General features: G+C 44.5%; 1 protein-coding gene across 9 annotated transcripts in view; it reads right to left on the reverse strand.

Annotated features, from left to right (window-relative positions):
• ANKMY1 (ankyrin repeat and MYND domain containing 1) overlaps window positions 1-27,003 on the reverse strand; it is a 64,248-nt gene that overhangs the window by 30,423 nt on the left and 6,822 nt on the right. For 7 of the 9 annotated variants that reach the window (XM_030575947.1, XM_030575946.1, XM_030575945.1 and 4 more), the window contains 8 exons: window positions 21,825-21,971; window positions 18,808-19,274; window positions 16,697-16,913; window positions 14,642-14,806; window positions 13,263-13,639; window positions 11,581-11,752; window positions 9,084-9,224; window positions 2,858-3,010 (listed from right to left, as the gene is read on the reverse strand). In XM_030575947.1, coding sequence (XP_030431807.1) covers window positions 2,858-3,010; window positions 9,084-9,224; window positions 11,581-11,752; window positions 13,263-13,639; window positions 14,642-14,806; window positions 16,697-16,913; window positions 18,808-19,274; window positions 21,825-21,971 — 1,839 coding nt within the window. The remainder of the gene's footprint in view (window positions 1-2,857; window positions 3,011-9,083; window positions 9,225-11,580; window positions 11,753-13,262; window positions 13,640-14,641; window positions 14,807-16,696; window positions 16,914-18,807; window positions 19,275-21,824; window positions 21,972-27,003) is intronic. The other 2 variants (XM_030575949.1, XM_030575950.1) reach the window with 2 other exon arrangements.

Genomic DNA, 27,003 nt, shown 5'->3' on the forward strand with positions numbered 1-27,003 from the left:
GCTGGGCAAATGACGTAAGCCAAACTTTTCACAGGTGGTCATTAAGTGAGTATTCTTCATTTTCCTGGGTGCCTGACTTGAGAGCATGAGGTCTTTTTGCAGAAGTGCTGAGCACACAAAAAGCTGCAAATGAAGTCAACAGGAGCTATGCTCTCCATAGATGAAGTGCTGTATGAACCTAAGTGCTCTGAGAAATCAGGTCCTAGTCATCTCAGATTGGGCACCCAAAATTAATGGATACTTTTGACTTTAATCTCTCTGGTGCCTCAGTTCTCCATTTGTAAAATGGGGCTAATACCTCTCATCTCACAGGGGTGTTGTGAAACTAACTTTATGAATGTTTGTGAAGCAGTCAAATATTATAGTGCTAAGCGCCACAGAAAATCCCATGAGGAAATTAACACTTCAGTCATCACAGCAGGGTTTGAAGACTGTACACTAAGTAATGCTGGAGCCATAGACCAAATGAGGAGAAAAAGTACTGAATAGCAACTCGCTAAGAAAATATTGTCCATTCTGTACACTCAATGAAGGAGGGGTCCTGTGGAAAAAACAGAATATGATTGTGTAATTAAATACTGGTTGCACAGGCAACCTTAATTCTGGCATTTCCTAACTTTTGAGTGCCTGAGAATGCTACATTAACAATGGCATTTTAATTATCTTCTGTGTGTGTAATTCTCTAGCTTTTTAATAAAGCACAATGAAAACAGAAAGCCTCTCCTGTGGCTGCAGAGGGACCCCCACATGAATCATCAGCACAGTTGGGGCCATTAGATCCACTGCACAGACCGCTGCCACTTGAACTAATGGAGTAACTACTGATAGCAGCAGGAAATTGTAATCCTCTATGTAGATCAGTACTACACGAGCATGGGACACTTTGCAAGTGCGTTTCCTAAATATTTGGTATGGTTCAGGGATCTTGGTTCCATCCCAGGCTCCAGAAGGGAGTATGCTCTCTAGTGGGCATAGGCCCTTCTGCCCCACCCCTCCAACCTGTCCCTGTCCTGTCTCTTTGCCCTAGTATTCTCATTCCAGTCCCAGACTCCTTCCCCAGCAAGTCTTAGTCTCGCCATTCTGATCTCCCTGACCCAGTCTTCCCTTCATTCCTTGCACAGCATTCCCAGTTCTCCCCTCAATCCCCAGGGGCCTCATTTCACCTGTCTCTCCTCACTCCCCTGGTCTCTAGGCACTCCCAGTCAAATTTCTAAGCATGAGATTGCTAGAGCTTTTCAAAGAAAACCATCGCCAGAATTTTATAACATGGGCAAAACCCACTTATTTTTCTCTAGCCTCATTCTCAGAAAACCATGAACCATTTTGCTGAAATAGTCCACAAAAGAGGCAGACACTCAGCACGGAAAATTTTAGCATAAATAAAGTATGGCAAAGTTATGAGCATCTTAAGACAGGTCTTATGATGCGATATGTTGGGCAACCTTAATAAAAGGCAGTGCTACCAGCCCCACCTGCAAAATAGATACACACACAAGCACACACACATACACGAAAAAACCTAACAGCCCCCAATTTCAATCACATTTTCCAGAATAGTTCCCCACCAAGCCAAGCATTTATAACCTGTACCAAGGAATCTTGCGCTACAATATAAATCCTTGAATGCAGGAGTTGACAGTGTAAATGCAAAAAGGAGCTCTACAACAGAGGTTAGTTATACAAGAATGGTAACTTTTAAATACTCAATAGCTTCAAAACAACCTTAGGAAAAAAACAGATTGAAATTCCTGGAAACTAAGATCTACAGTAATTAAAATTCTTAATTATGTATGATTTTGAGAGAGGACTGAGAGGTAAGGTTAGCTTATTGACTTTTTATCTGCATGTGAAAGCAACCATAAAAAACCTGCCAGGTAAGAAATGCATGTCAGCAAAGCAATCAGCTCCTGAAAGGACACAATGTATTGAACGTAAAGCATCCTGGCATAGTAAATGGGACTTTTTCACATTTGCTAAATTGCATAGGGCCAGTCATCAAATATAATTAAGAAGAAGATAATAGAAACCTTACACCATTTCTACTTAAAGTCCGCTTTAAGGCAAGGCATTAAAAAGAGGTCGAAAGTCAAAGAATGAAGCTACATGAAAGAATCCCAGTATGTAGAACCACAAGATCAAGCAGCAGGATAGAATATCAGAGGAAGAAAACGGAATACAGTAGGTGACAATGGCTTGACTTTTGGAGAAGGCAGGGTTGAGGGGGGGGATTCTAATTAAAAACTTGTTTACTGTATTGGAGCTCTGATCAATTTTAGTGCTAGACAGACCCAAAAAAAACAAACAAAGCAGAGTTTAAAAGACCCTCAGTCAATCTACCAGGCTAAACACTGCCATTGATTCAGGTCACATCTACAAGCACCTTATACAAAACAAGTATTAAAATAACATCCCTGCCTCAAAGTGTTCACAGTGTGGAATTTGGCCATGAAGGAAGGAAAAGAACAAACAAAAAGGGGCTGGGTCGTGAAGGGCAGTTCTATAAACCACATGGTACAGTAGTTCAGTTAGAGCACGCATGCATCATAATAGAGGGGTTTCAATTTACTCGTTTAGTTCTTGTCTTGTTGGGCCACCAGAGGAGCTACACTGGTGACTGGCCACCTATAGCTAAAATCCCCAGAGCAGCCAAGATCACACAGACTAAAGGATCAGACCCTTCCCATAAAAGAGATGAGTGTTTTATTTCTTCCACAGAAGCCTCATGAAATCAGATCCTACAGAGGACTCCCCAGTAGGGTAAGATATGTCATTTGAGGATTGGGAATTATGTGTATTCTACAGGAGCAAAACCGCAACCTAGAGGAGGGACATTCCTACAGTTCCAGTGTGCTCCTACCTTGGGGTTATCCTCTCTCTCACATGCAATATGCAAAGGAGTCCTCCCACCTTCCTCTGGGACAAGACTAGAAGATGAGTAGTATTCGCTAGGAGGTCCAGTTTCATTATTAAGTTTCATGGCAATAATAAGTGGTGATTCAGCAGGCTCACTCTGAATGTAAAGAAGTCAGAAGAAACAGATACACACACTTTCAGTATTACTTAGAGATAAGCTAATAGAAAACACATTGGTCCAGGAATCCACTGGCCTGGACATTATCCACTAGTCTGGATTTGCTCATTACACCACAGTAGACACAGCATGAGCACCCCACACCCTTCCAATCTCCTTCTTTAGATTCAGGCTCCATCTGCTGGACTGCTGCAGCACTGCATCCTGAAAAACACAAAACCCACTGTAGGCCAGTAGCATTAAGATACCTTTCATTCTAACATCTACAAACATTGATACACACAGAGGGGCTCCTACTCCCAATGAATGTATTCCATTTTGAGAAATAAAAGTTATATGACAGGACTCTAATCTTCTTTCTCCTATACATGGGGCATGCATTGGTCTGGATGTTACTAGCAAATAAGTAACAAAAGGAATCAAATACAAGAGCCACATAAAGCTCTCTAGGAGAAATGAAAGTTTACGTTGATTTATTTTTTATTTTATTGCATAGTTTAAATCAAGGGGAGCTGAAAGGACCAAATGCAGCATCACTTGAGGCGAGAAAATGAGTCTTGTAGTGCTTCATAGAATTGTTTCTCAAGTGACTTCATTGCAAAGCTCTGTGACTCTCATCCCCAGGTCCTTTGCGAATGTACTTTGACGTCTCCAGGAGGGGTCTTATTTGGATGCTTTCCATGCTTGATAAGTGTTTGATTAGATCCATTAAGAGTCAGAGTAGTACTTCAGACATTTTTAAGATTCCAGTGAATTATGTTCTCCTACATACTTTGGTCCATTTCACATCCAGATTATGAGGCTGTTTTTTTAATATTTGAGTTTAGGGGGAAAATAAAGGGAGAGAAATTGTTTGGTTTAGGTGGAGCTTGGTGGTTTGTTTTTGTTTAGTGTTTTGTTTTCGTGGCTGGGTACAAAGTCAAGACCGAGCTTAAGAACCACCTTTAAAAGGAAGAATTCAAGACAAGATTCTTTAAGCTGACACTGCTCCCAGTTCACTCTCCTAACTAATGCAATTGCTGTAACAGAAGGAGACAAACAAATATGTCAAGGCCTTCTCTAGAGGATCAGAAAGTAGACTCTCAGAGCCTGCAGTACTAAGGTTCAAGTGCCCCACTTCCACTGCAGGTCTCTGTAGTGCAACTGCTATGAAGAAACAGGAGATGTGAGGACAAAACTGACACAAGAAATCTTGTATTACTAACCCCGAGAGTAGAAAATTGAATCTTTAGATAACTCAGCCGTAATCCTTTATGAAGGCCTATGAGAAACCAGTGGTCTCTGGCAGACATTCGGACCACAGCTAAACTGAGATTTATGTCTTAAATCAGGGGTGGGCAAACTACGGCCCGTGGGCCGGATCCGGCCCCTCACGCCTTTGGATTCGGCCTGCAGGATTGCCTCCCATGGCCCCTGCAGTCCCCCGGCACCGCCCCCAACAGCTCCCATTGGCTGGGAACGGGGAACCACGGCCAACAGGAGCTTTGGGGGATGTACCTGGAGGCGTGGCAATGGCGGCAGTGTGGAGCCCTCTGCCCCGCCTCCCCCAGGGGCTGCAGCACTTCTTGGAGCGACGCGGGGTTGGGGACAGGGAGACAGGCCGGCAGGGAGCCTTCCCTGGCCCCGGTGTGTGCCGCTGCCAATCCAGAGCCCAAGCCCCTCCTGCACCCCACCCCTCAACTCCCTGCCCTAAAGCCCCCTGCCTGCTCTGCGCACTCCTCCTGCACCCCAACCCCCTGCCTTGAGCCCCCTCGTATGCCCCGCACCCTCCTGCACCCCAACCCTCTGCCCTGAGCCCCCTCCTGCACTCCACACCCCTCCTGCACCCCTGCCCCAGCCCTGCATACAATTTCCCCACCCAGATGTGGCCCTTGGCCCAAAAAGTTTGCCAACCCCTGTCCTAAGTGAATAAATTCTCCCAGTGCTTTTGTACACATTTCTTATGGAAGCTTGAGATTTTAACAGAAGATTAACTAGTTCCTGACAGTATCCATGTTGCTGGAGACTTAGACTCTACGGTTCCAGGCTATAAAACCAATGTGTCAAGTTCAGGGTGACTGAAGATTTGTAGACTATCATCGCTATGAGCCAAGGGAACTGCAGTCTGGTTAGAATTACAAATGCTCCGTCTAGGCCTATTTCCCTCAAACCATTTTGGCAATTAGAGAAGACAAGGAAGCTTTACATGAGTACATCTGCCCAGAGACAGAGGTATTTTCTGAGCTCATGGATTCCATTGACAAGAGTAAAATAATGGTACCTTTCTGCTTTCAAATCGTAAAAAAATCTAGATATGTGTCAACCAAGCCACACAACCGTGACCTAGGCATGCGTTGCTCTAGTAGACAGGCCCCGCTTCCACAGGAGTGAAGAGACTCTGCTGGCCTTATGGCAAACTTTCTGGACCGAGGTCAAGGGGTTGGGGTAAGGGAGGGAGTGTGGGGTGTGGGAGGCGGTGCGGTGTGCAGGAACGGGCTCAGGGCAAGGGACTGGGGCAGAGGAGGGGTGCCGGGAATATGAGGGGCTGAGGGCAGGGGGTTGGGGTGCAGGAGGGGTAGAGAGTAGGGGTAGGTGCCTGCCCTGTCCCTGGCCCCACACCGCTCCAGGAAGCGCTGCGGCCCCTGGGGAAGAGAGGGCGGAGGGCTCCGCGTGCGTTGCCCTTGCCGTGCCTCCAGGTACCTCCCCCGAAGCTCCCATTGGTTGTGATTCCCTGTCCTCAGCCAATGGGAGCTGTGGGGGTCAGGGCCTGGAGATAAGGACCTGGGGGCCACAGGGACATTGAGTCGACCACTGCTGAGAGCGGCGCGGGGCCCGCTGCACCATAGGGGGCAATCCCGTGGGCCGGATCCAAAGGCCTGAGGGGCCAGATCCAGTCCGCGGGCCGAAGTTTGCCCACCTCTGCCTTATGGTATAGAGCTGTGCCCTATTCTCCTACTTGCCAGTGTGCATATATCACCACTGTCCATTTGACCTCTCCAAGTGGAATATGAAGATGCTGCTGAGAAATGTTTGAAGAAGGACTTCAGTAACAATGCCATCAGCTTTGGAGGAACTGTCAGTCCTCAGTTTTTGTCCTCTGGTCAGGAAGAAGAATGGATGGATTTAGGGGCACTGCATTGCACTGGGTTTGTATGTACTCAATGCTACTATGAGCAACTACTGCAGACACTTGTAGGCAAGCAGCTGAGCAGAAGGATTAAATCTGTAATTTTAGAAGTGAGAATAATGGGAGTGTTACCAGTGGAGGTATCTTAAAGAAAATCAGCTCAGAGATGAATAAAAGTCGGTTTTTGTATTTTGGGTTAATTAGGAATCAGATTAGCAGAGGTTACTGGACTGTGTAGAAAGGAGTTTCCTTTAAGTAAGTTTTCAGCAGCAAGTCATCCAGGTAATACTGATGTGGATGTACTCTTGCTTCATCTAGCCTATCAAGATCATATCAGCGTGGAGGGCATTATAGGATGATATTCCAAATCACATAGACATGACTGGACACAGGGGCGGCTCTAGGGATTTTGCCGCCTCAAGCACGGCAGGCAGGCTGCCTCCGGCAGTTTGCCTGAGGAGGGTCCGCTGGTCCCGCGGCTTTGGCGGACCTCCCACAGGCATGCCTGTGGGAGGTCCTCCAAAGCCGTGGGACCAGCGGACCCTCCGTAGGCACACCTGCGGGAGGTTCACCGAAGCTGCGAGACCAGCGGATCCTCAGCAGGCATGCCTGCGGGAGGTCCACTGAAGCCACGGGACCAGCGGACCCTCCGCAGGCAAGCCGCCACAGGTAGGCTGCCTGCTGCCCTCGTGGCAGCCAGTAGAATACCCCCCACGGCTTGCCACCCCAAGCACACGCTTGGCGTGCTGGGGCCTGGAGCTGCCCCTGACTGGGCAACTGCTTCCTCTTAACTGGACAGGAAAATGGTGTCAACCACATCTCATGGGGAAGGATAAGATTCTTGAGATCTACTAAGAACAATGTGGAATATTTTCTCTTCCAAATCTCCATTCCGTTACAGATATAGACTGAACAAGGATATAATCTGCCCATCTTCTATGGACTGTCACAACCCAAGAAGACACATGGACCAGAATTCCAAAGGTGGCACTGGGATTATGGCTCCTATGATACAAGGAATTTATTTCTTTGTTTTTACTATAATTTCAGCAGCTGAGAGGCTAGAAGGAAAAGAAGCATATTCTCTAAGGTACTCCTTTTTGTCCTATAGTTAGAATGCTCCAGTCTAGATGGATTTCCCAGAGGAGAAGGGGAAATGTTCAGGTTTCTCCTTGCTCTTAAGGATTTCTAAACCAACAAAAGTACACTGTGTTGACCTCTGTCCTGCAGAGTTGAAAAATACCTCCCAACTCCAAAAGAACAAAACGGCCAGATTGACTAACAGCCCTGGCACGCTGGTGGTATGAACTCGCAGGCCAGTATCTTCTGTATTGCTCTGTGGAGAACTACTGGTAGGCCCGTTAATGTAGCACAGGAAATCTGGTCACTGCAAAGCACACAAAGAGGAACCAGAGAGGGGAGAATTTAAGTTTGCTTTGCCTGCAGCTGCTGGCACACATAGGATGACAGTAGGGGACAGGCTGGTGGTTCTCAACTGAGGTACATGTACCCCTGGGGTACACAGAGGTCTTCCAGGGGCTACATCAACTCATCTAGACATTTGCCTACTCTTATAACAGGCTACATAAAAAGCACAGGCAGAGTCAGTACAAAGTAAAATTTCATGCAGACAATGGCTTGTTTATATTGCTCTATATGCTGAAATGTAAGTACAATGTTTATATTCGAATTGATTTAGAATTAGATGGTAAAATTGGGAAAGTCAGCAATTTTTCACTAATAGTGTGGCTGAGATGCTTCATATTTTTATGTCTGATTTTGTAAGCAAGTAGTTTGTAAGTGAGGTGAAACTCAAGGGTACACAAGACAAATCAGACTCCTGAAAGGGGTACAGTAGTCTGGAAAGGTTAAGAGCCACTGCATGGGCCACTCTTCAACATTGCTGAGAGAAGCCAGTGACAGAATGGCAGGCTGGGTAGCCTGCACTCACACACCCACATGGTGGCAGTTTGTCCACTGACACAGACAGCTGGCAGTATAAGCAAGTTCACTTGCTGCATTGCTGAGGAAAGCCAGAGCACGGTGTGCTGAAATATTGGTCTGGGCTAGGCCGCTGGGACACAGTTCAGAAGGAGTCAAAGGGAATGGATATTCAGCGCATAGGGTGCTCAGGATGACCTAATAGGAAGGTCAATGGATTCCCAATTACTGGAACTTACATTTATTTCAAGTTGTCAACAATTTGAGAAAGAAACACCCCCCCCCCATACACTAAAGCACGCTGCCATGGACAGCTGTACATCTTAGGCCTCGTTTCCTTCCTAGTGCTCATACCAGCGAAAAGGTGTTTCTGCTAGCCTAGAGTATAACGTTTCCCTGAATGAAATAAGCTGAGCCATCAAAAGCACTTTTTTGCCAATATTAACAAATCCACACGAGGGCTTCCACCTGTATAAAAATGTTGTTCAAAAACAAAACCACACCCCTAACCAACACTGATATACTGGCAAAAGCTTCCAGTGTAGATCTGGCCTAATGCTGCTCTGGGGTCAGAGCGCAGTGCTGCAGGGATCCAGCAGGAGTCTGGATTCAAGAGGAAGGAAGAAACAATTAAGCTGCCTCCATAGTGCTGGAACAAGCAGATTCAGCCCACAAAGATGTTTGTTTCTGAGGAATAGTGATTACAGGCTCAATACTACAGTTGTACTTCACCTACATCTATTCAATTGCATGTAGCAGACTTCTAGCCTGTGCCTAACATGCATCAGGATTCTACAATAGTGTCTGGTACCACAAATCGTGAATAAGTGTTGTTGTAACCTCTATGTATGTCAGTGATATGCCAGGTTCTTCCAGAGGAAGTGCAATTATTCCAACAGTGCGCAGAGGTTTCAATCCAACAGGCAGTCAAGCAATTTCCTGCTCTGGTCTCCCACAGCCCACATCAAAACAGTTGGAAGAGGACAGAGTAATGGTGCAACATACCCAGTCTGGTGCATATACATCATCTTCGTCTTCTGCCCTTGCATCGGGATCTGTAGCTGAATGAAGGATTAATTCCGTTATCTTGACCCCTTCTTCACCAGGAATGGCTACAGCAATATGAAGAGGCATTAAACCTCCCAGCTGAAAAATAAATATGGCATTAAGACTCTTCTGTCTATCACAAGTAACTTCTAAAAACTAAGGTACTGGATATTTTTCCAATATCAATCCTCAGGCCCCATCTGTGTTAGCCTAGAAATAGAGTTAAAGGATTGTGTTTATGGTCAGTTTAAATGCTGTTTGGCTTAATACTCCGCAATGTCCATTTGACCCTAAACCCACTGCGATCACAAATATTCCTGGCATGACAGCCACAGGCAATGCCCAGCCAAAACAGAATGTGATACAGCATTAAAACCACTTTTACATCACTAGTTTGCACCCATATAAAATGCAAAAGGGAAGAGAGCCTATTTCTGGCTCCTGACTCATAAGCCAGCACACACTGATGGGTCACAAGCATTGTCTTGTGAAATGTTGTTTGTAAGTCTGCTGAGCAATCCCAGCTTGGTGTCAGGTTCCATAAACACAGGAACCTCAACACCTGCTGGTGCTACTCCCACCGGGACTCTACTCTGAATCATTTAAGTTCTCTTGGACTGAGCCTATATTGGACTTCCAGGAAGCAATGGAGAAAGCCAGGAGAGCCTTCAGGCCCTCTGTCTGACACCTGTGAGTAACTCTCACAGCACGACCAGACAAGATAGGCACGGCTGTTGAATTCTGAGACAGTCTGCTGGGCTGCTGCTTCTCCAGACCCTCAGGGTACCGATGACAGGGCAGAGAGGTACCCAAAACCCTCAGCAGGAGCTACAGGGCAGGCTTCAAAACTGGAAACAATGATACTGACCTCCTATGTAAAATGCTTTGAAACCTACAAAAGAAAAGCACTACATAAAAGAGTGAGCTATTATTACACTATTATCCACAGACGCCAAACAAAATAAGCTGGAGCTTTAAAACTGAAGCACTGACAGCTAATGCAACAGGAGGCAAAACAGGACACTCTGTAGTGAAGTGTATATTTGAGGTGAGATGAGATAATGATGTCCAGGTAGAGCCTGTCAAGCTAAAAAGCGAGGGGAACTTCTTCACTGACTACAGTCAGAAAGCAATAGGAAGATGGAATATAAAGGGGACAGCCACATTTCAGTGCAGGAGTTCGCATAAGATGCCTTCTGCTGAAACAGTCGGTACGTAACTTTGAGCCGGGGGAGTTCCCATCAGGGTCATATGCAGGCACAATCACCAAGTGCAGAGATTTAGTATGAAGTGTATTTTTAGAGAACAGACTATGAATGCACAGCACGCTGACCACTCAAGAGTCATTTCCCAAGGAAAAAGAAACGCTAAAACTAAAAGCAAAATAAATATTGGGAAATAAAGTTGACTTTTGAAATATTCTCAGCTTTAGTACCATGGGTAAGCATTATGTCAGCAGGGAAACACACACATAGAACTAGACCTTCGCTAGAGTAAGGACATTATTATTAAAAAGGTAAATGATTTTAATAAGATATAGTTTATTTGAATTACTCCTTTGGAATTGCAAAGCTGAATCAGGCAGTCGAACTGTCATTAAAATTATGACATTTTACACGTGGGCATTAAAGTTGTATCACTGATCACTCTAGAGCAAGGGTGGGCAAACTACAGCCCGTGGGCCAGATCCGGCCTGTCAGGGCTTTGGATCTGGCCTGCAGAATTGCCCCCCGTGGCACTGTGGGCTCCATGCCACTCTCAGAAGTGGCCAGAACCATGTCCGCAGCCCCCGGGCAGGAGGGCAGAGGGCTCCATGCATTGCCCTTGCCTCCAGGCTCCGCCCCCCTCAGTTCCCATTGGCCGGGAATGGGAACTGGGGCCACAGCACTTCCTGGAGTGGCATGGGGACGGGGACAGGGCAGGCAGGCAGGGAGCCTGCCCTGGCCTCAATGTGCGCCAATGCCACTCCGGAGCCACTTTAAATAAGCAGTGCTGGGCCAGAGCTCGAACCCCTCCTGCACCCTGTCCCCCAACTCCCTGCCCTGAGCCCCCAGTTGCACCTCACACCCTAGCCCCCTGCCCTGAGCTCCCAGCTGCACCTTGCAACCCTGTGCATCCCAATCCCCTGCCCTGAACCCCCTCCCGCAGTCCACACCCCTCCTGCACCCCTGCCCTGAGCTCCCTCCTGCACTCCGCACCCCTTCTGCACCTCAACCTCCTTTCCTGAGCCCCCTCATAAACCCTGCACCCTTCCTCTGCCCCAATCGCTTACCCTGAGCCCCTTCCTGCACACCGCATCCACTTCCACACCCTGCACTCCCTCCTGCACCCCAACCCCCTGCCCCAGCCCCACATACAATTTCCCTACCCAGATGTGGCCCTCAGCCCAAAAAGTTTGCCCACTCCTGCTCTAGAATATTACATTTGGTTGTTATTAGTAATTATTATCCATTACCCTGGATGGAAGTCGTATGTCAGTCCTTGCTCCTGCTGCTAAAAGTAGTTTCACTGCCCCTACATCTGCAGCTTTAACAGCAAAGAATAGGACATGCAGAGGGATCCGGCAAACATTGGGGTCTGCACCTCTGCGGAGAAGTAGTTTGACCGTGGTCCATCTCTTTTGGTGTCTAAAGTCAATATAGCAAATAACAGAATAAGCTGTCAATAACTCATAAAAAGGAACATATTTCTAAACACTGGCTCTTAAGCTGACTCGGGTTCAGGGGCTGTTTAATTGCAGTGTAGACGTTCGGGCTTGGGCTAGTGCCTGGGTTCCAGGATGCTGTGAGGCGGGTGTGCAAACTGGTACTTGGGCCTAGGGAGAGAATGTCCGCTGTACCACTCCTTGTGAGACTGTAATGTGCACCACACAGCAATGCTATGCCATGCAGAGGGTGTGGAGGTAACACGGCCTATTTTACACCAGCCCCTTTCAGCACTGTTGAATCCCGGGGGCACAAGCCAGGATCAGACCCCATACTCAGGGAGACCCCAGAAACTACAAATGTATAAGATCCATGCCTGGGAGTGGACAAGTGAGGTAAGAGAAAGTTACTTGCATCTTCCACACCTTGCACATGTGAGCCATAATCTGGCCTAGATGTGTTTGCCCTAAAAAACTGCAGGACTAATGTTTCCTACACAGCAGATTCCGACCCACAGTGGGTTGCAGGAAGGGTCAAGATGGGTTGCAGGCCTGGCGCAGAGGTGAGGCCCTGGGATGGGTGAGTGGGGAGGGTTTGAAGACCAAGCCCAGCCCACACTCACCCTGCAGCAGCAGCTCCTTTCCCTCAGGGCTCGGCCCAGCTCCTCACTCTGAGTGTTGTGACCTGGCAACCAGGGTCACAGAGCCACTCACTCAAATTTGGCTTAGCCACCCCCCAGCCCATCATGACAGAGAGGCAGCTGAGTCAAACTTGAGTTGTGCTGCAACCCCAACCCCTTGTTCTCCAAGCAAATGCCTCCCCGACTCTCCCCTTTGCACGGGGCCAGGAAGAGGGCTGTGGTGCCAGGATGAAGGATGCTGCTGGAGGTGCTCAGTGCACCCTCAGTAGGGCGAAGAGAGCAGGTTGTGGAGGAGAAGGATGCTGGTCTGTGATTCCCTCCCCCATGAATCTGGGCCCTATGCACGTATCCAGTTTGTCTGTGTGTTCATCTGGCCCTGGCAACATATCCAGATTTTTTTTTAAATGAGTGCCAGGTTGTGACAGCAATACTCAGTATAGCACAGACTAGTTTTTCATAATACAGAAATGTTTTTATGAAGGTAATATAGAATTACTATTACTGTTGCACAGTACAGGTTTTTTTAAATAGTTTATTTTTATACACACACACACACACACACACAAAATATATATATGTAAAGCTGAGTCACAAAAAGAGACAAAATGGTAGGTTATCTTATTTAAAAGGTTTTAAGGAGTGAAATTCAGGCCTTCTCCCTGTTAGGTAAGGACCCGTGGAATGCCCCTTGATCAGGAATGCCCAGTTGATCTATCCCAAGCAAATGCAGGGTCATTCTTCCCCACAAACATGTAAAACTACACTTGTTACTTTCTTGTGCAATAGGGTTCACCAGAACTTGTCTATCCTTTCCAGAACACAGAGCCAGTGGTTTTTCTTAGTAGCACTTACTCAGATATTGATAACGCCATTTTTCTCACAGTGCCTTCAGCCCCACCATATCCATTGACACAGGCATAGGAGGGTACTCTCAGCAAACACTGGCTGAAGGCATCTGCACTCTGCTGCAAAGCTTCCAGAGAAACCTTGATTCCATAGTCGAAAACAGTACGGTTAGACTCAAAGTCAGTTTCAGTGCTGCAGCCAGTCCTCTTTTCTAAACTTGCACGGTCCATTTCATCCAATGCATTTCTATCATCAGAAACAGATTCTGCCTTTTCCCCGGACATAGGAGGTACCACAGCTGACTGATGAACAGGGCCTGTTAAGCATTTCTGTTTTGCTGATGCCAGTGGAAGTTGTACAGATCCATCTTCCAACTGCTCATCCTGATTTAAAGTTTTAAAAAAAATTAAAATGACAAAAATGAAGAAAATATGGAAAATCCTTTCTTCAGCAACGAGAATCATCATATCAACATCAGTGCTGGACATCATCAATGTGTATGTATACAATAGTACTGGAATTTGGTATATTACAGCTGAGTTAAGGTAGAACATCATTTTACTCAGTCTTAATCCACTAGTCATGGGAAACGTTTTGAATAGTGTGTGTGTTTGTTTTTTTAGCCTCCATTGTCAATAAAACCCTCATAGGAGCTTTCAAATCTCAACTGGTACTCCCTCACTTTATAAAAGCTCCGAAACAGAAGGGGACATTTCTTGATTTTCAATTTGTACATCAGCGTACAAACTAATGAAGACCTAAACCTAACGCTAAAGCTAGAATCTGAAAGTGTTACATTGACATTTTCTGGGTTTGTGCTGAGCTCTGAAGGAGAGAGAGACTAGTGTACATTTTTTCCCGTCTACCTTTCTTGCAGCAGCCAAGAGTCTTTTGAAGTTAATGGGAATCATGTGCTTAATCTGTCTAGGCAATTTTGTAAATTATTATTATTAATTATGTGTATTGCCATAGTGTATAGGACTCCCACTCATGGGCCACAACCCCCTTGTACCAGGTGCTGTACGAAACACAGAATAAAAGACTGTCCCTTCCCCACTGAGTTTATAAATCTAAGTCCCACTAGGCACTTATTTATCTGTATCTTAAGGCACCTAAATATCTTGGAAAACTTGGCCCAAAGTCTCTGGTACTAATGTGACACATTGACTGCAGAATAGCCCTGGAGTCTGATCCTGTGCAGGGTGAGCTATAGGTGGAAATCAAGGGCACTCAGCAACTTGCAGGGTCAAGGGAGGTAAGGGCAGTTTGACTTTTCCCAATTGCTGGAACACTCACAGCAAAGTAATTTAAAAAAGCAGACCTGTGGCTCATTTGATGACACGGTGAATTCTGATTTCACAGTTATAGATTAATAATGTACTGACCTCATCTTTTTTAAAGTTCCTCTCAGCAATATTAGCCTTAAATGATTCCACTGGGTAATAAAGAATAATGCACATTGACAAAGCTGATAATCCTTCATCGCTGCATTTATTCACATCAGCTCCATTATCAAGAAGATGATTAATGATGTCGTCATGGTAATTCGTCTGTGAAGTAAAACATTTGGATGATTGTTTTACGAGTATATATGTATACATACTATTTTAGTTTTCCATGTGGGATTAACTGAAATCACAATTGGGTTTAAAGTTAAAACAAAAAGACACTCACTGAAGACAGACTCAAAACACCATTACTGATTTCAGTTTCATTTTGTGATTTCATTTTCTTGTCTTTTTATGCCAGTGCTGAATTTGGCCCATAAATTAACAGTGATCTCAAAATGTTTCTACTGCTTCAAGCTATGTCTTATAGTTAATGGGGAAGGCTGGCAAAACCAATAAAAAGGTAAAACTATTTTAGGTGCACCCAATATAAGGCAGGTGTATAATTGCATTTCTTCTGGAGTATGGCTTTTAATGGCACAAACCAAGAATTAGATGTTGGGTTAGTGATGTAGCCACTATCACAGCAGCAGCATCTGGATATGTCAAGTGAATCCATTTACCATTAAGATAATAAAGAGGGCAGTCCATGACTGGATGGCATGTTGAGGTACACAAGGGAGCTAAAGCAGGCCCAACAGTAAAGATATAAGTGAAACCACCCCTGATCACAACATATCCTGTTGTAACAAAGAAGGATCTTTCAGTTTATGTGGTTGTTCTGAGGGGCATCTGAGAGCTGATCCAGAGAAACTATCTGCCAAGAAATGCACCATTGATCCAAAATACAATCCCGCTCTGCCTGTTGCCGCTGGTCCTTAGAAACATTGTGAGTGTCTGTAATTACACTGAAGTCAATGGAGTTTCACTCACTTACATCAACTACTAAATCTGACCTGTTAAACTGGAGTAGTTACTACTGGTAGGCATTTCAATTTTTCTTACATTAGTGAGCTACCTGAGAAACACACTTCATTTAAATAGAATATTTTTCATGCTGACTTTTAAAAGGCCTAATGTTTTCAGAGAAGACTTAACTGTTGTAAAGCACACTATCATGGAACTCAGGAATCAAATACAACGAAACATTGTATTAATGCAACATTTTGGCAGTGAGGAAAAATAAAAATAAAAACTGTCAGGAAATTCAAAGTTATTGTTGCCAAAGCAACTGTAACTCTGCCACATTGCACACGCTGTAAATGGCAACAGTCTATGTGCATTAGGTTCCATTTTGTCCTCAGATGTATGCTCAGTTTTGACTTTCTATGTTACAGTGGACAAGTCACTTAACCCCTGTGCCTTCAATACTCTACCCCCGAAATCGACTGTACGGTCACAGGACTGCTAGGGGAAGAGGATTAATGTCTACAAAATGACTAAAGCTCTGAGATGAGAGGCCTATACAAAAAGAGAAAAACTCTAATGTTCTAAATTAATATGGAACTAATTTTCTTGTTCTGAGGACTTTAAAAAAAATTACTAGCAAAAATCAAATTAATTTGTTAATAGATGTAAGGTGCCCAGAAGGCTAGGCTGGGCACTGATAAATAAGGAGCCAAATTCTTCCCACAGATAAACTGAAGTCATGCATACATCATAACTTCTACCCAAAACTAGATTGTAACCCAACCCCCTCCCCACCCCAAAAAAAACAACCCCACAAAAAACAGATCCCTTCTGGGTCTGAATACAGCCTGGAACAAGAAAGCAGAGGGGGGGAAGCAGGGGCAGTTTCAGGGATTTAAATCCAGCCCAGTGCAACACTCAAATTGGAAGGATTTGGAATTTTAGGCATGGAGTCATCTTTAATATTACAGAGGGATATATTTTACAGAATTTTTTTTAGCATGTTGCTCAGCAAGCTGTCTTTCCTTCAGGATGTTTATCATCACATCTCATGCATTTATTGTATAACAGAGAGAGACAGATGCAGTAGCAACAAAAAAAAATGGTCATTCACAGAGGGAAGAGTCACATTTGGGATCTTACAGCGGCAGCAGCAAGTGCAGTGTATCCATGCATGTCAGCGACATCTGGATGAGCTAAGCTGTCCCTCAGAATCTCATAAATGCTATTGAAGTCTCCTGCTGCTGCCTTCTGAATCAGCTGCTCCGAAGCAAGCTCTTTGGGGCCCTTGGGTCCAAAGGTGTCTCGGCTTCCATTCAGAATGACATTGATATTCCAACTGATCTCTGTTTGACAATGCCTCAAACAGAAAAAAGAGAAAAACATTAAACAGCTGGAGAGTCCACATTTAACTTAAACAGCTATGCAGTAGATACCTGTTATACCACAGAGTTTTTAAATAAAAGCCATTGATAATCAAGATTATTGCCAGGGAACATGGGAGAAGGAGGATGGTAACCATTTAATAAAACAATCTCAGACAGTTCAATTTTGCTCCCATCATGGAATGGGCATAAGGGAGTTAAAATGGTCCAAGAGCTGTGGTATGGGGGACATTAATCATATTCAGGGAAGGGGTTAAAAACATCCAGCCCCAAGAATCTGAATGTTTGCAAGTGAAAATTAAATACCAGGCTCTCCAAAGTTGAAAAAGGCCACATGGTGTGCTTAGAAGATTAAAGAAAGCATACAAGGCACTCATCTGCATGATGGACCACATTTCCAAACTGTGCTGCCTCAGCTGAGTCTGCAAAATATGCACATGCTGGCACCACTCCTGCAAACATACCTGTGCATGCAGGCAGAGTATTTTCATGTGTAAGAGAGTATTTGCACGTACAAAGTACCTGTCTGCATATATAGCTAATACCAGCTTCATGAGCACTAACAGCTGAAGACACTTTGGAGCATGTTTTTGCATAATCTAGTGGATAGGGCTCTGTCATTTTGCTGTATGACCCTGTAGCACAGGGGTAGGCAAACTTTAGGGCCAAGGTCCACATCTGGGTGGGGAAATTGTATGCAGAGCTGAGGCAGGGGTTGGGGTGCAGGAGGGAGTGCGGGGTGTGGGAGGGGGTGCGGTGTGCAGGAAGGGGCTATGGGCAAGGGATTGGGGCAGAGGCGGGGTGTATGAGGGGGCTCAGGGAAGGGGGTTGGGGTGCAGGACGGGTGCAGAGTGCAGGAAAGGGCTCAGGACAGGCGTGCAGGAGGGGTGCGGACTGCGGGAGGAAGCTCAGGGCATGGGATTGGGGTGCAGGAGGGCGGCAGGGTGCAGCTGGGAGCTCAGTGCAGGAGGGGTGCAGAGTGTACAAGGGAGCTCAGGGCAGGGAGTTGGGGTACAGGAGGGTTGCAGGGTGCAGCAGGGGGCTCAGGGCAAGGGGTTGGGATGCAGGAGGGGTGCACGGTGCAAGCAGTGGGCTTAGGGCAGGGAGTTGTGGGGTGGGGTGCAGGAAGGGTTCGGGGTCCGGGGTGGCAGCGGTGCACACCAGGGCCAGGGCAGGCTCCCTGCACACTGCCCTGTCCCCGGCCCAGTGGCACTCCAGGAAGCACTGCAGCCCCTGGGGTACGGGGGGCAAAGGGCTCCACGTGTGCTGCCCTTGCCGCGCCTCCAGGTACCTCCCCTGAAGCTCCCATTGGCTGTGGTTCCCTGTTCCCGACCAATGGGAGCTGTGGGGGGTGGTGCCTAGAGGAAAGGGTCCGGGGGCTGCAGGGGTGTCGGGCCGGCCACTCCTGAGAGCAGCACAGGGCCTGCGGCGCCATAGGGGACAATCCCGCAGGCCGAATCCAAAGCCCTGAGGAGCCGGATCTGGCCCACAGGCTATAGTTTGCCCACCCCTGCTGTAGCATGATGGAGTCCCTAATCTAGGTTGGGACTTCTAGGCATTCTATAATTCAAATTAATAATAATGTGTTTTTGTAGGCACATACCAGGACCTGAGCTGATGGTATATTTCAAGAAAAGAGGTTTCCCTTAGGTTAAGGAAGTGAGAAGGGAACATGCTGTTTGTTTCACAAAATCTCATTTGCAGTTGTCAAATGAATTTCTAAACTTAATCATGGACAGTAGAAATTTTTCTGTGAAGCATGACTTCTGTACCACAACTTGTGCTAAAGATGATCTTTGCAATAGTCTAAAAACAAAATCCCATAGATATCCCAGCAAACACAAATCACACACAAAAATCAATAGCTACCTGTATTTATAGATGTGCTTCTGCATTCTAACCATTAAAGGGCTTGTGTTTTTAATAGGCCATGGTTGTTCATCATACAACTTTTTGTTGTTCTGAAAATATTGGGAATCAAACTCTTTACGGAAGATGCGAGTCAGAGGAAGGTGATCTGTATCAGTTGAGTATATGTACATTTTTTCAGGCAACGTGTAATTGTCATCTAAAAGGAGACGTTTGTAGTTGTAGAAAAACGGGTCCTGTTCCTCATTCAGATCCCAAAATGGAATCTCCTCATCAGAAAGATACTCTCTCTGGGAATCAGCATCAAAATAGCTGTAGTGTTCTGGGTAATCCAGGAGACAAAAACGTCCAGGCATTTCAGTACACAGTTTAATTATGTGATTCCTGAGCCACAAGCCAACGTCTTGAGAGCCATCTGGATAGCTCTGAACTCCTGGTCCAAAACGCTCATCAGCCTTGTATAGTCCCTTAGGAGAGCAATAGGTTTACTAGTATTAGAGAAGACATATAGGTCAGACATTCTGCATAACTTACAGCCTGGCTTCCATTTAAAAGATGCAAAACCAAATTTACTTGGTCTGACATTACTGTTCTAGTGTCAACTGCCTATTGACATTTAGGGCAATCTAGGCACCTGACAAGCTGCTCAACTATTGTATTCACTTTGATTAGTCACACTAGAACTGCACTAATGGCAATACATGAAACCCATTGGCTGAAGTAAGGTAGGGTGGATGGCTTCACTGAAGGCAATGGAGCTACAGGTTTTACCTAGGACCATTGAGACACTTTTATTCACTGTTCAAGAATATTCATACAGCTCAAGCTTTGTTCTTACAAGCATTTGCAGAAAGTTAATTTCAGCCTTTTGTAGCTTTGTTTGTTTAATCAAGAAACCAAGTTTGTTTCATTAAGTAAGTGAAATTAGTTTGCAAAGGAAGCAGTTTATGAAGGGTAGGTCATTCAGAAATACTGTTCAATCTGCCACAGAGCTCAGGTATCAAGCCCTCTCTACATACTACTTGCCACGAGCAAGTACATATTATGATATGTACATAAATTGGTACATATTATGATCAGTTTGTAGACAACTTAAATGGAAAGGATCAGTTCTCTGACTATACTATTTGCAATAAGTAGTTCAACTTCCTCTAACAGAGTCAGCCAGACTTTTCAGTCATTTCATATCTTGACACTTGAAACCTTGCTCCCCTCAAGTCTACTCAGAACATTGTTTCTAAAGTCATCTTCCTGGCTCATCACCCAGACCTAATCAACCCCCTCTCTGAGTCCGTCCACTAGCTCCCCCTTCACCTTCACATCAAACTCTCGCTTCTTAAGTCAGATTCTCAGCTGATGTAAAATGAGCATAGCTTCATTGACTTCAATGGAGGTACACGGATTTACAACAGTTTGGGATCTGGCCCCTTGTCTTTAACTGTAAGGTTCTTCATAACACAGCCCTACACTTCCTAGCTCATTTACTAACCTATAGTGCCACTGCTCCTAGCCTTCCCTCCACCAGCATTCCCAGCTTTTACTATTCACAAGTCAGCGTCTGCTTTAAAACAACTCCATGTTTGCTTTCTCTCCCGCTGCCCCTTATGCCTGAGGAAAAACTTCCTGAATAAATCTGTAGGGACACTACCTCATCCTCTTTCTGACTTCCCTCTGCTGTGATGCCTCAAAACCCAGATTGCTGATCATGGCTATGCTGCTGACAAGCTATGACTCTCTCTCCTTCCCTTCTTTCATTCCCTTGCGCCCTTCTTCCCTATCTCTATCCCCAACTTAAAAAGAAAATTACAATCCATGTAGCTAACCAAGTTGGGCCAATTCTTCACTGGATTCAATTGCTGGTATGTTGTATCCACACCCCCTATCCCTTGATATCTTTCCACCTTCAGGGCAGGTTTTGTCTCTTTTCTAGGTCTGTATAGTGCCCAGCACAACAGGAGCCCCGATCCCAACTAAGATGACCAGATATTTGTTAAGCCTACTAGTAGAAATGAAAAATACTAGTGCTCACTCTCTTACATACACACCTCTGCAGTTTAAAGGATCACCCATCATGTAAGACTGCCAGTCGATTTTCTATTTAATAAACTTCACCTGCTTCTTCTGTTTTTGGGACACCTTCTGTCCCTGCTTGGCTTCACTCCTCTTTCATTCCTTCTGTGCATCTTGCTGCACTGTTTTGTGTGCACACTGTTTCCTCTCTTCCTTCCTTCTCGCTCCACCTCCTTACGTCCTTTCTCTTTTCCTTCCTATGCTGGGTTCAGTCCTCTGCCCTTTTACATCTGTTGTGTGTCATCTTCCCCAATCCTCCTTCAAATATTTCTCTGCTCTTTAAATGCATCCTCTCAATCACTCATTTGCCCATATTGCCCCCACCCCTTACCACCAGCTCCTGGCTTCCCACTCCCACCCATGCAGCTAACAGTGGCAGCCTGGTCCTCTGCTTCCCAGCTCACCCACATGGCCTGAAAAAGAGAACAGCAACACCTACTCTGCTCTCCTCCTGCTCCCTCAACAGGAAAACAAAAACAATACAGACACCTCCCTCCCATTAGGCCTTTGCTGCCTGGTTGCTTCCTTCTTAAAGGAGCGTGACCCCAGGGCTACTCTGCTCCCAGGCTTATCGCTACCTTCAGAGCCAAGAACCTGCAGCTCTTGCTGTCCTGTTCCCTGCCCATCAACAGACACACTCCACAGTGACACTTGCCTCAGACGCGTGGTTTTTGAAGCCCTGGCTCAATTGAGGCTCCTATCTTTGGTCATTTCTGTACAAGGCATGAATTTGAGCAACTACTTTAGAAGCTTTAAGCTTTTTTTTTCCCTTGTTGATATTTTATTACCAGAGTGCATGTTTTAGCCATTAATGATCTGCACATGCTTCAGAAACACATTCCAGCTACATGCTTTGTGGGAAAGCCACAGAGACCATGCTGGCAGCACAAATTCATATTCTGTTAGTGCTATCAGTCATTAGAATACATTCATTTTCATCCTGTTACCTGATAGTTTCTGCCATCCTTGAATTCCATAGTCCCATATCCTTCTTTATGGCTAAGATAAAATGAACCGGCAAATTTGGAATTGTCGGGCCAAAAATACATCCCTTTGCCATGGCGATGGTCCTTGTAAAACTGCCCCACATACCTCTGTAACTCACCAAAAAAAGAGGAAAGTGATATAGCTGAGGGAAGAGAAATAAGTGGCTTGTAATTGCTCCTCACTACAATGGAGCAATACTAGAGAAAACGCCCACACAAGATCTTGGTATATACAGAGTGCCTAGCCATTATGCATCTTTGGAAAACTGGCCAAAATCCTGGCCCCATTGAAGCCAATGAAAAAACTTCTCTCAAGTTCAACTAAGCCAGAATTTCACCTATTATTTTTCCATAGACATATGGTAGGGCCTGTAACTCTCAACAGTTTAGAATGAGATAAGTCCAAATGTTCACACATTCAAGTGCTCCAAGTCACAGCGAGACACAGAGTAAGCCAGCAGCTATTTAAGCGCTCAGCAGCTGACCCAGCCCTTGTGTGTACATGTGAAATAGGGAGGTATTGAAGTTGCAGTATCAGGGAGATCCCGAGTATCCACAGAAACGTAAGTTTGGCTCAAAATCAGGTGCACACACTATAAATGTATGCCCAGTTGCAGACCAGAGCTGGGTCTGCCTGGAGCAGCTGTCTCCCACTTACCTACTCCAACCCGAAGAAGCCCTGAAGAACCCAAAGAGACATCATCCCACGCCCTTCATCCTTCATCCCTGGCAGGTCAGTCATCCGTCTATCACCCCGTTCTCTCCTATCAGATTCCCAGGCCACTAACCCCTGGAAGAAGGAGCCTCTGCTCCCCCACAGCTATTCTTAGAAAGGCCCAGGTACACAGTTGACCCTGAATCCTATTATTAAGTCTGACAGTCAGTTCCCACTGGAGCTAGACTAAGCCAGAGGGACCTAACAGCCCCCAGTACCTCCAGAGAGTCCAGTCTAACAAATGAAGTGTAACTCGGCGGGTAGGACTTGCACCATAACAGTATTAGTCAAGGTAATACATTTTTATATACAGATACATATGAGAAGGAGAGAGAAAATCTGGTTACAACTTTAACAGGGAATCTACCTATTCTTCATAATATAACCACTATATTAAAAAAAAATAACTAATTGATCCTTCCCATTTTTGCAAGGGGCTAAACCTCAATGTTGATGAAAAATGATTAATGAAATTATAATATACAAAACTTCTGAATTTAAGTTTTAACTGATTTAAAAAAACATAAACAAAAAAATCCAACATCAATGTTTATTGGATAAACATCAGAATAACACCAGAAATGGTTACTCAATCACAGAAATGTAGGACCGGAAGGGATCTCGGATAGCTCATCTGATGCAGGACTAAGCATTAGACCATCCCTAGCAGGTGTATATCTAACCTATTTCTTAAAAACCTCCAATGATGGAGATTCCACTACCTTCCAAGGTAATCTATTCCAGTGCTTATCAGTTCTTACAATTAGCAATTTTTTTCTAATATCTAACTTAAATCTTCCTTGCTGCAATTTAAGCTGATGACTTCCTGTCCTGTCCTCAGTGAATAAGAAGAACAATTTATCACTTTCCTCTTAATAACAACCTTTTACATACTTGAAGACTGTTATGTCCCCTACCCCCAGTCTTCTCTTCTCCACACTAATCAAACCCAATTTTTTCAATCTTCCCTCACAGGACGTTTTCTAGACTTTTCATCATTTTTGTTGCTCTCTTCTGGACTTTCTCCAGTTTATCAACATCTTCGCTGAAGTGTGGTGCCCAGAACTAGACACAATACTCTAGGTGAGGCCCTATCAGTGCTGAGTAGAGCAGAAGAATTACTTCTCGTGTCTTGCTTACAATACTCCTACTAATACATCCCAGAAAAATGTTTGTCTTTTTGTGACGATATTACACTGTTGATTCATATTTAGCTTGTGATCCACTATAACCCCCAGATCCTTTTCAGCAATATTCCTTCCTAGGCAGTCACTTCCTATCTTGTTTTTGTGCAACTGATTATTCCATCATAAGTGCAGTATTTTACATTTGTTCTTATTGAATTTAATTCTATTTATTTCAGACCATTTCTCCAGTTTGTCAAGATAATTTTGAATTCTAATCGTCATCCCAAGTGCTTGCAACCCTTGCAGTTTAGTATCATCCACAAACATTATAAAAGTGTACTCTCTATGCAATTATCCAAATCACTGATGAAGTAATTGAACAGAACTAGACCCAGAACAGATCCCTGAGGGATCCCACTCAATGTAACCTTCCAGTTTAACTGTTATATCTACTCTCGGAGTACAGTTTTCAGGCCAGTTGTGCAGCCATCTTATAGTAAGTAGGTTTGTCTAGTCTATATTTCCCTAGTCTGCTTATGAGAAGGTCATGTGAGACAATATCTTTTAAAGTTGGAGATAAAATATCACACCTATTTATTCTGCCCCTATCCAATTCATATTGACTTCACCTTTTGCCCAAGTACAGCTTGTTTATACAAGTGAAGTCTAGGCTCCCTGGCTACTATCCTAGGGCTTGTATACATGGAGCAATAATATGGACTACAGGGGTGTGACTTCTAAAACACACTAATGTGTTGCGCATTAATTGGTCCAGGTAGACCCTCCTGGTGAAAACTAAAGATTCCCCAAGGCATTTTAACGTAGTGCTCTTTGAAACAGTACTACATCTACATACAAAGAGAACGCCCTGAAAACAACCAATTTTTGGACATTATGTAGAATTCAAAAATTGTGGAAAAAAACCCTGAAAAATGAAATTAATAAACTAAAAAAACAGAAGCCCTATGATGGTTTTAGTTTATTACAAGCTCACCTTGACTGAATTTTAGAAGATACCTACATGTTCTTGGACAATAGAATAGATCGCATCTTATGTTTTGCAGTGTTTATTTTATTAAAGGAGTGTTTATTAAACTAGGAAACCTCTGCAGGCACAAAAGGTGTCAAAGAGAATGAGATCTCCTGGGCCATGAAAGCAAATTTTCAGTCACCTCCAGATATAGTTGCACAGACTCTTAAATGCAGCTTTAGCATTTCTGTTTTGCTTTAATATTGTATATACTGTTTGAAGGATTACAGAAATGTTGGCTATTGTGATTTTTTTGCCTTGAATAGTATTCGGTAGGAGTTCTCGGCTGCAAATAGTGGGTGAAGATATTGCAGATTGTAATCTTGAGAGACATTTGGTTTAAAGTTAAAAACCACTAAGAATGTCTTCTCAAGGACCAGGCACCTCCCTATTATTAAAAAATGTCTTTTCCTGGGAACTAACAGAAAAAAGTGACACGTAGTACCTAGTATATCAAAGCTACAAAACTATCTCAAAAGCCTCTTTTATCACCCCTTGTCTCACCCTCCTCAATTCAAAGAGGAAAACCTAAGATTTCACACACACACACCATTTAAAGAACTCTAGAATTATTCTTTTTTAACCCAATTCCTTTGATAAACACTCTAAAAATCTTAATTCTTTCAATGAAAAGGAAAACATATATAGTTGGGAATTGTTTTAAGAAGTTGTTGGTTACTCAACACAAGTTTCCAATGAAACGTGAAACCTTTGTTCATTCTTTAAATGCTTAAAATTGTATTTGTTTCTTTGGTGCAATCTGCACGTTTTCTATTTAAATCCAATTATCTAATGTTATAACTGAGTATTTAGCTCACCTTTAATCAAAGCATCCCTTAAGGCGTAGTACAAAGACAATCATTAAGGAAGAATTAAGAGAGACAGTCATTAAGATATGGCTTACCATTTCTTGTTTCTCTTTTCTGAGTAATTTTGGGGATAAAATTACTTGGCGCTCAACACCTTAAAACATACCATTCTCCCCTATATGATGTTTCTACAATGTCTCGTGCATCAATGCACCAGATGGCTTGCCAAAGTCCCACTGATATGTGGACTATGCTGTGACTATCCTCAGTAAAATTATTATAGATCAGACAAAATGACTAGATAGTTTGGGGATTAGTAATAGAATCTGACATGGATCCTTTCACTTCTAGGTCACCAATTTGAGTCCTGGCCTTAACTGATAGAGACTGAAAATCATTACCCTCCATGAAACAAATTGTTGATACCTTCCAGTAGGAGCTGAACAGAGATCTGCATCACAAAAGATGCTGAGCCACCATTATAGGCATTAACTGACATTTGCTGGTACTCTCAGAAGAAAAACAAAGGACCAAATGGGCTCATTGAGAATGCCGTTGCAGGTCAAGGTGAGAAACATTGGTGAATGACGTGCAAAAGCTTGCACTGTCAAAGCCTGTGCCACATCTGACTAGAACGAAGTCCACTTTCTAGGGCTGGTGACATAAAGCCAGTTAAATGAACTTCTAGAAAAATGCAGACAGAACGAGTTAAATATATTCCCATTTGGATGTTGCAGGAACTCAGGAGTGCACCTCAGATGCCCCCCGCTGCCCAGGTAATGAGTCCCCAGTGGAGGTTTCTGGATTACATTGTTCTGACAGAACCCATTGCTGAAGAAACTACAGGGCAACATTCGTGATTACCACAGATGAAACTATGTCCAAAGGGAGCTGATAGGAAGCACAGATAAAGCCCCAGGTTCAAGAACTAAACCTTTCAGGCCTGCAGAACTAATTGTACTATGAACAGAGAGAGGTAGGGTCCAGGCACAAAACTGCCTTTGACAGTAGCATCCGCAGGAAAAGAAGAAATGAGAAGCAGATTTGGGGATAGGGGGCTTGGGTTACTTCTGCTGGAGACAGTGAAAGTGATTCTTTTGTACTGCGGTGATTAATCCTACGGAAGGCATTCAACTGTACAGAGAAAGGAACAGTGAAAAGAAGAGAGTTGAGAAAAGGGCTAAGAGCTAGGGATGCAGCTGAAACACAGCCTTAGGAACAACAGAGAAACAAAGGTGAAATTCAGTGCTAACCAGTGTGCACCCCCAGGCCAATCAGGAGGTGAGACCCAGCCCAAGGACCTCCCAAAAAAGCAGAGAATGGAACTGACCGTGCAAGGCTAAGAGTGAAATACCTCAGCAGACAGCAAGTGAACAGCCCAGGGGAAAATGAGCATCTAAGACTGACAAAATGGAGTGACCCAGTGAAGCACAAGAAGTGTCCGAAAGCAACCAGTGAA

This window comes from Gopherus evgoodei, chromosome 9, assembly GCF_007399415.2.
Source record: "Gopherus evgoodei ecotype Sinaloan lineage chromosome 9, rGopEvg1_v1.p, whole genome shotgun sequence".
NCBI lineage: Eukaryota > Metazoa > Chordata > Testudines > Testudinidae > Gopherus > Gopherus evgoodei.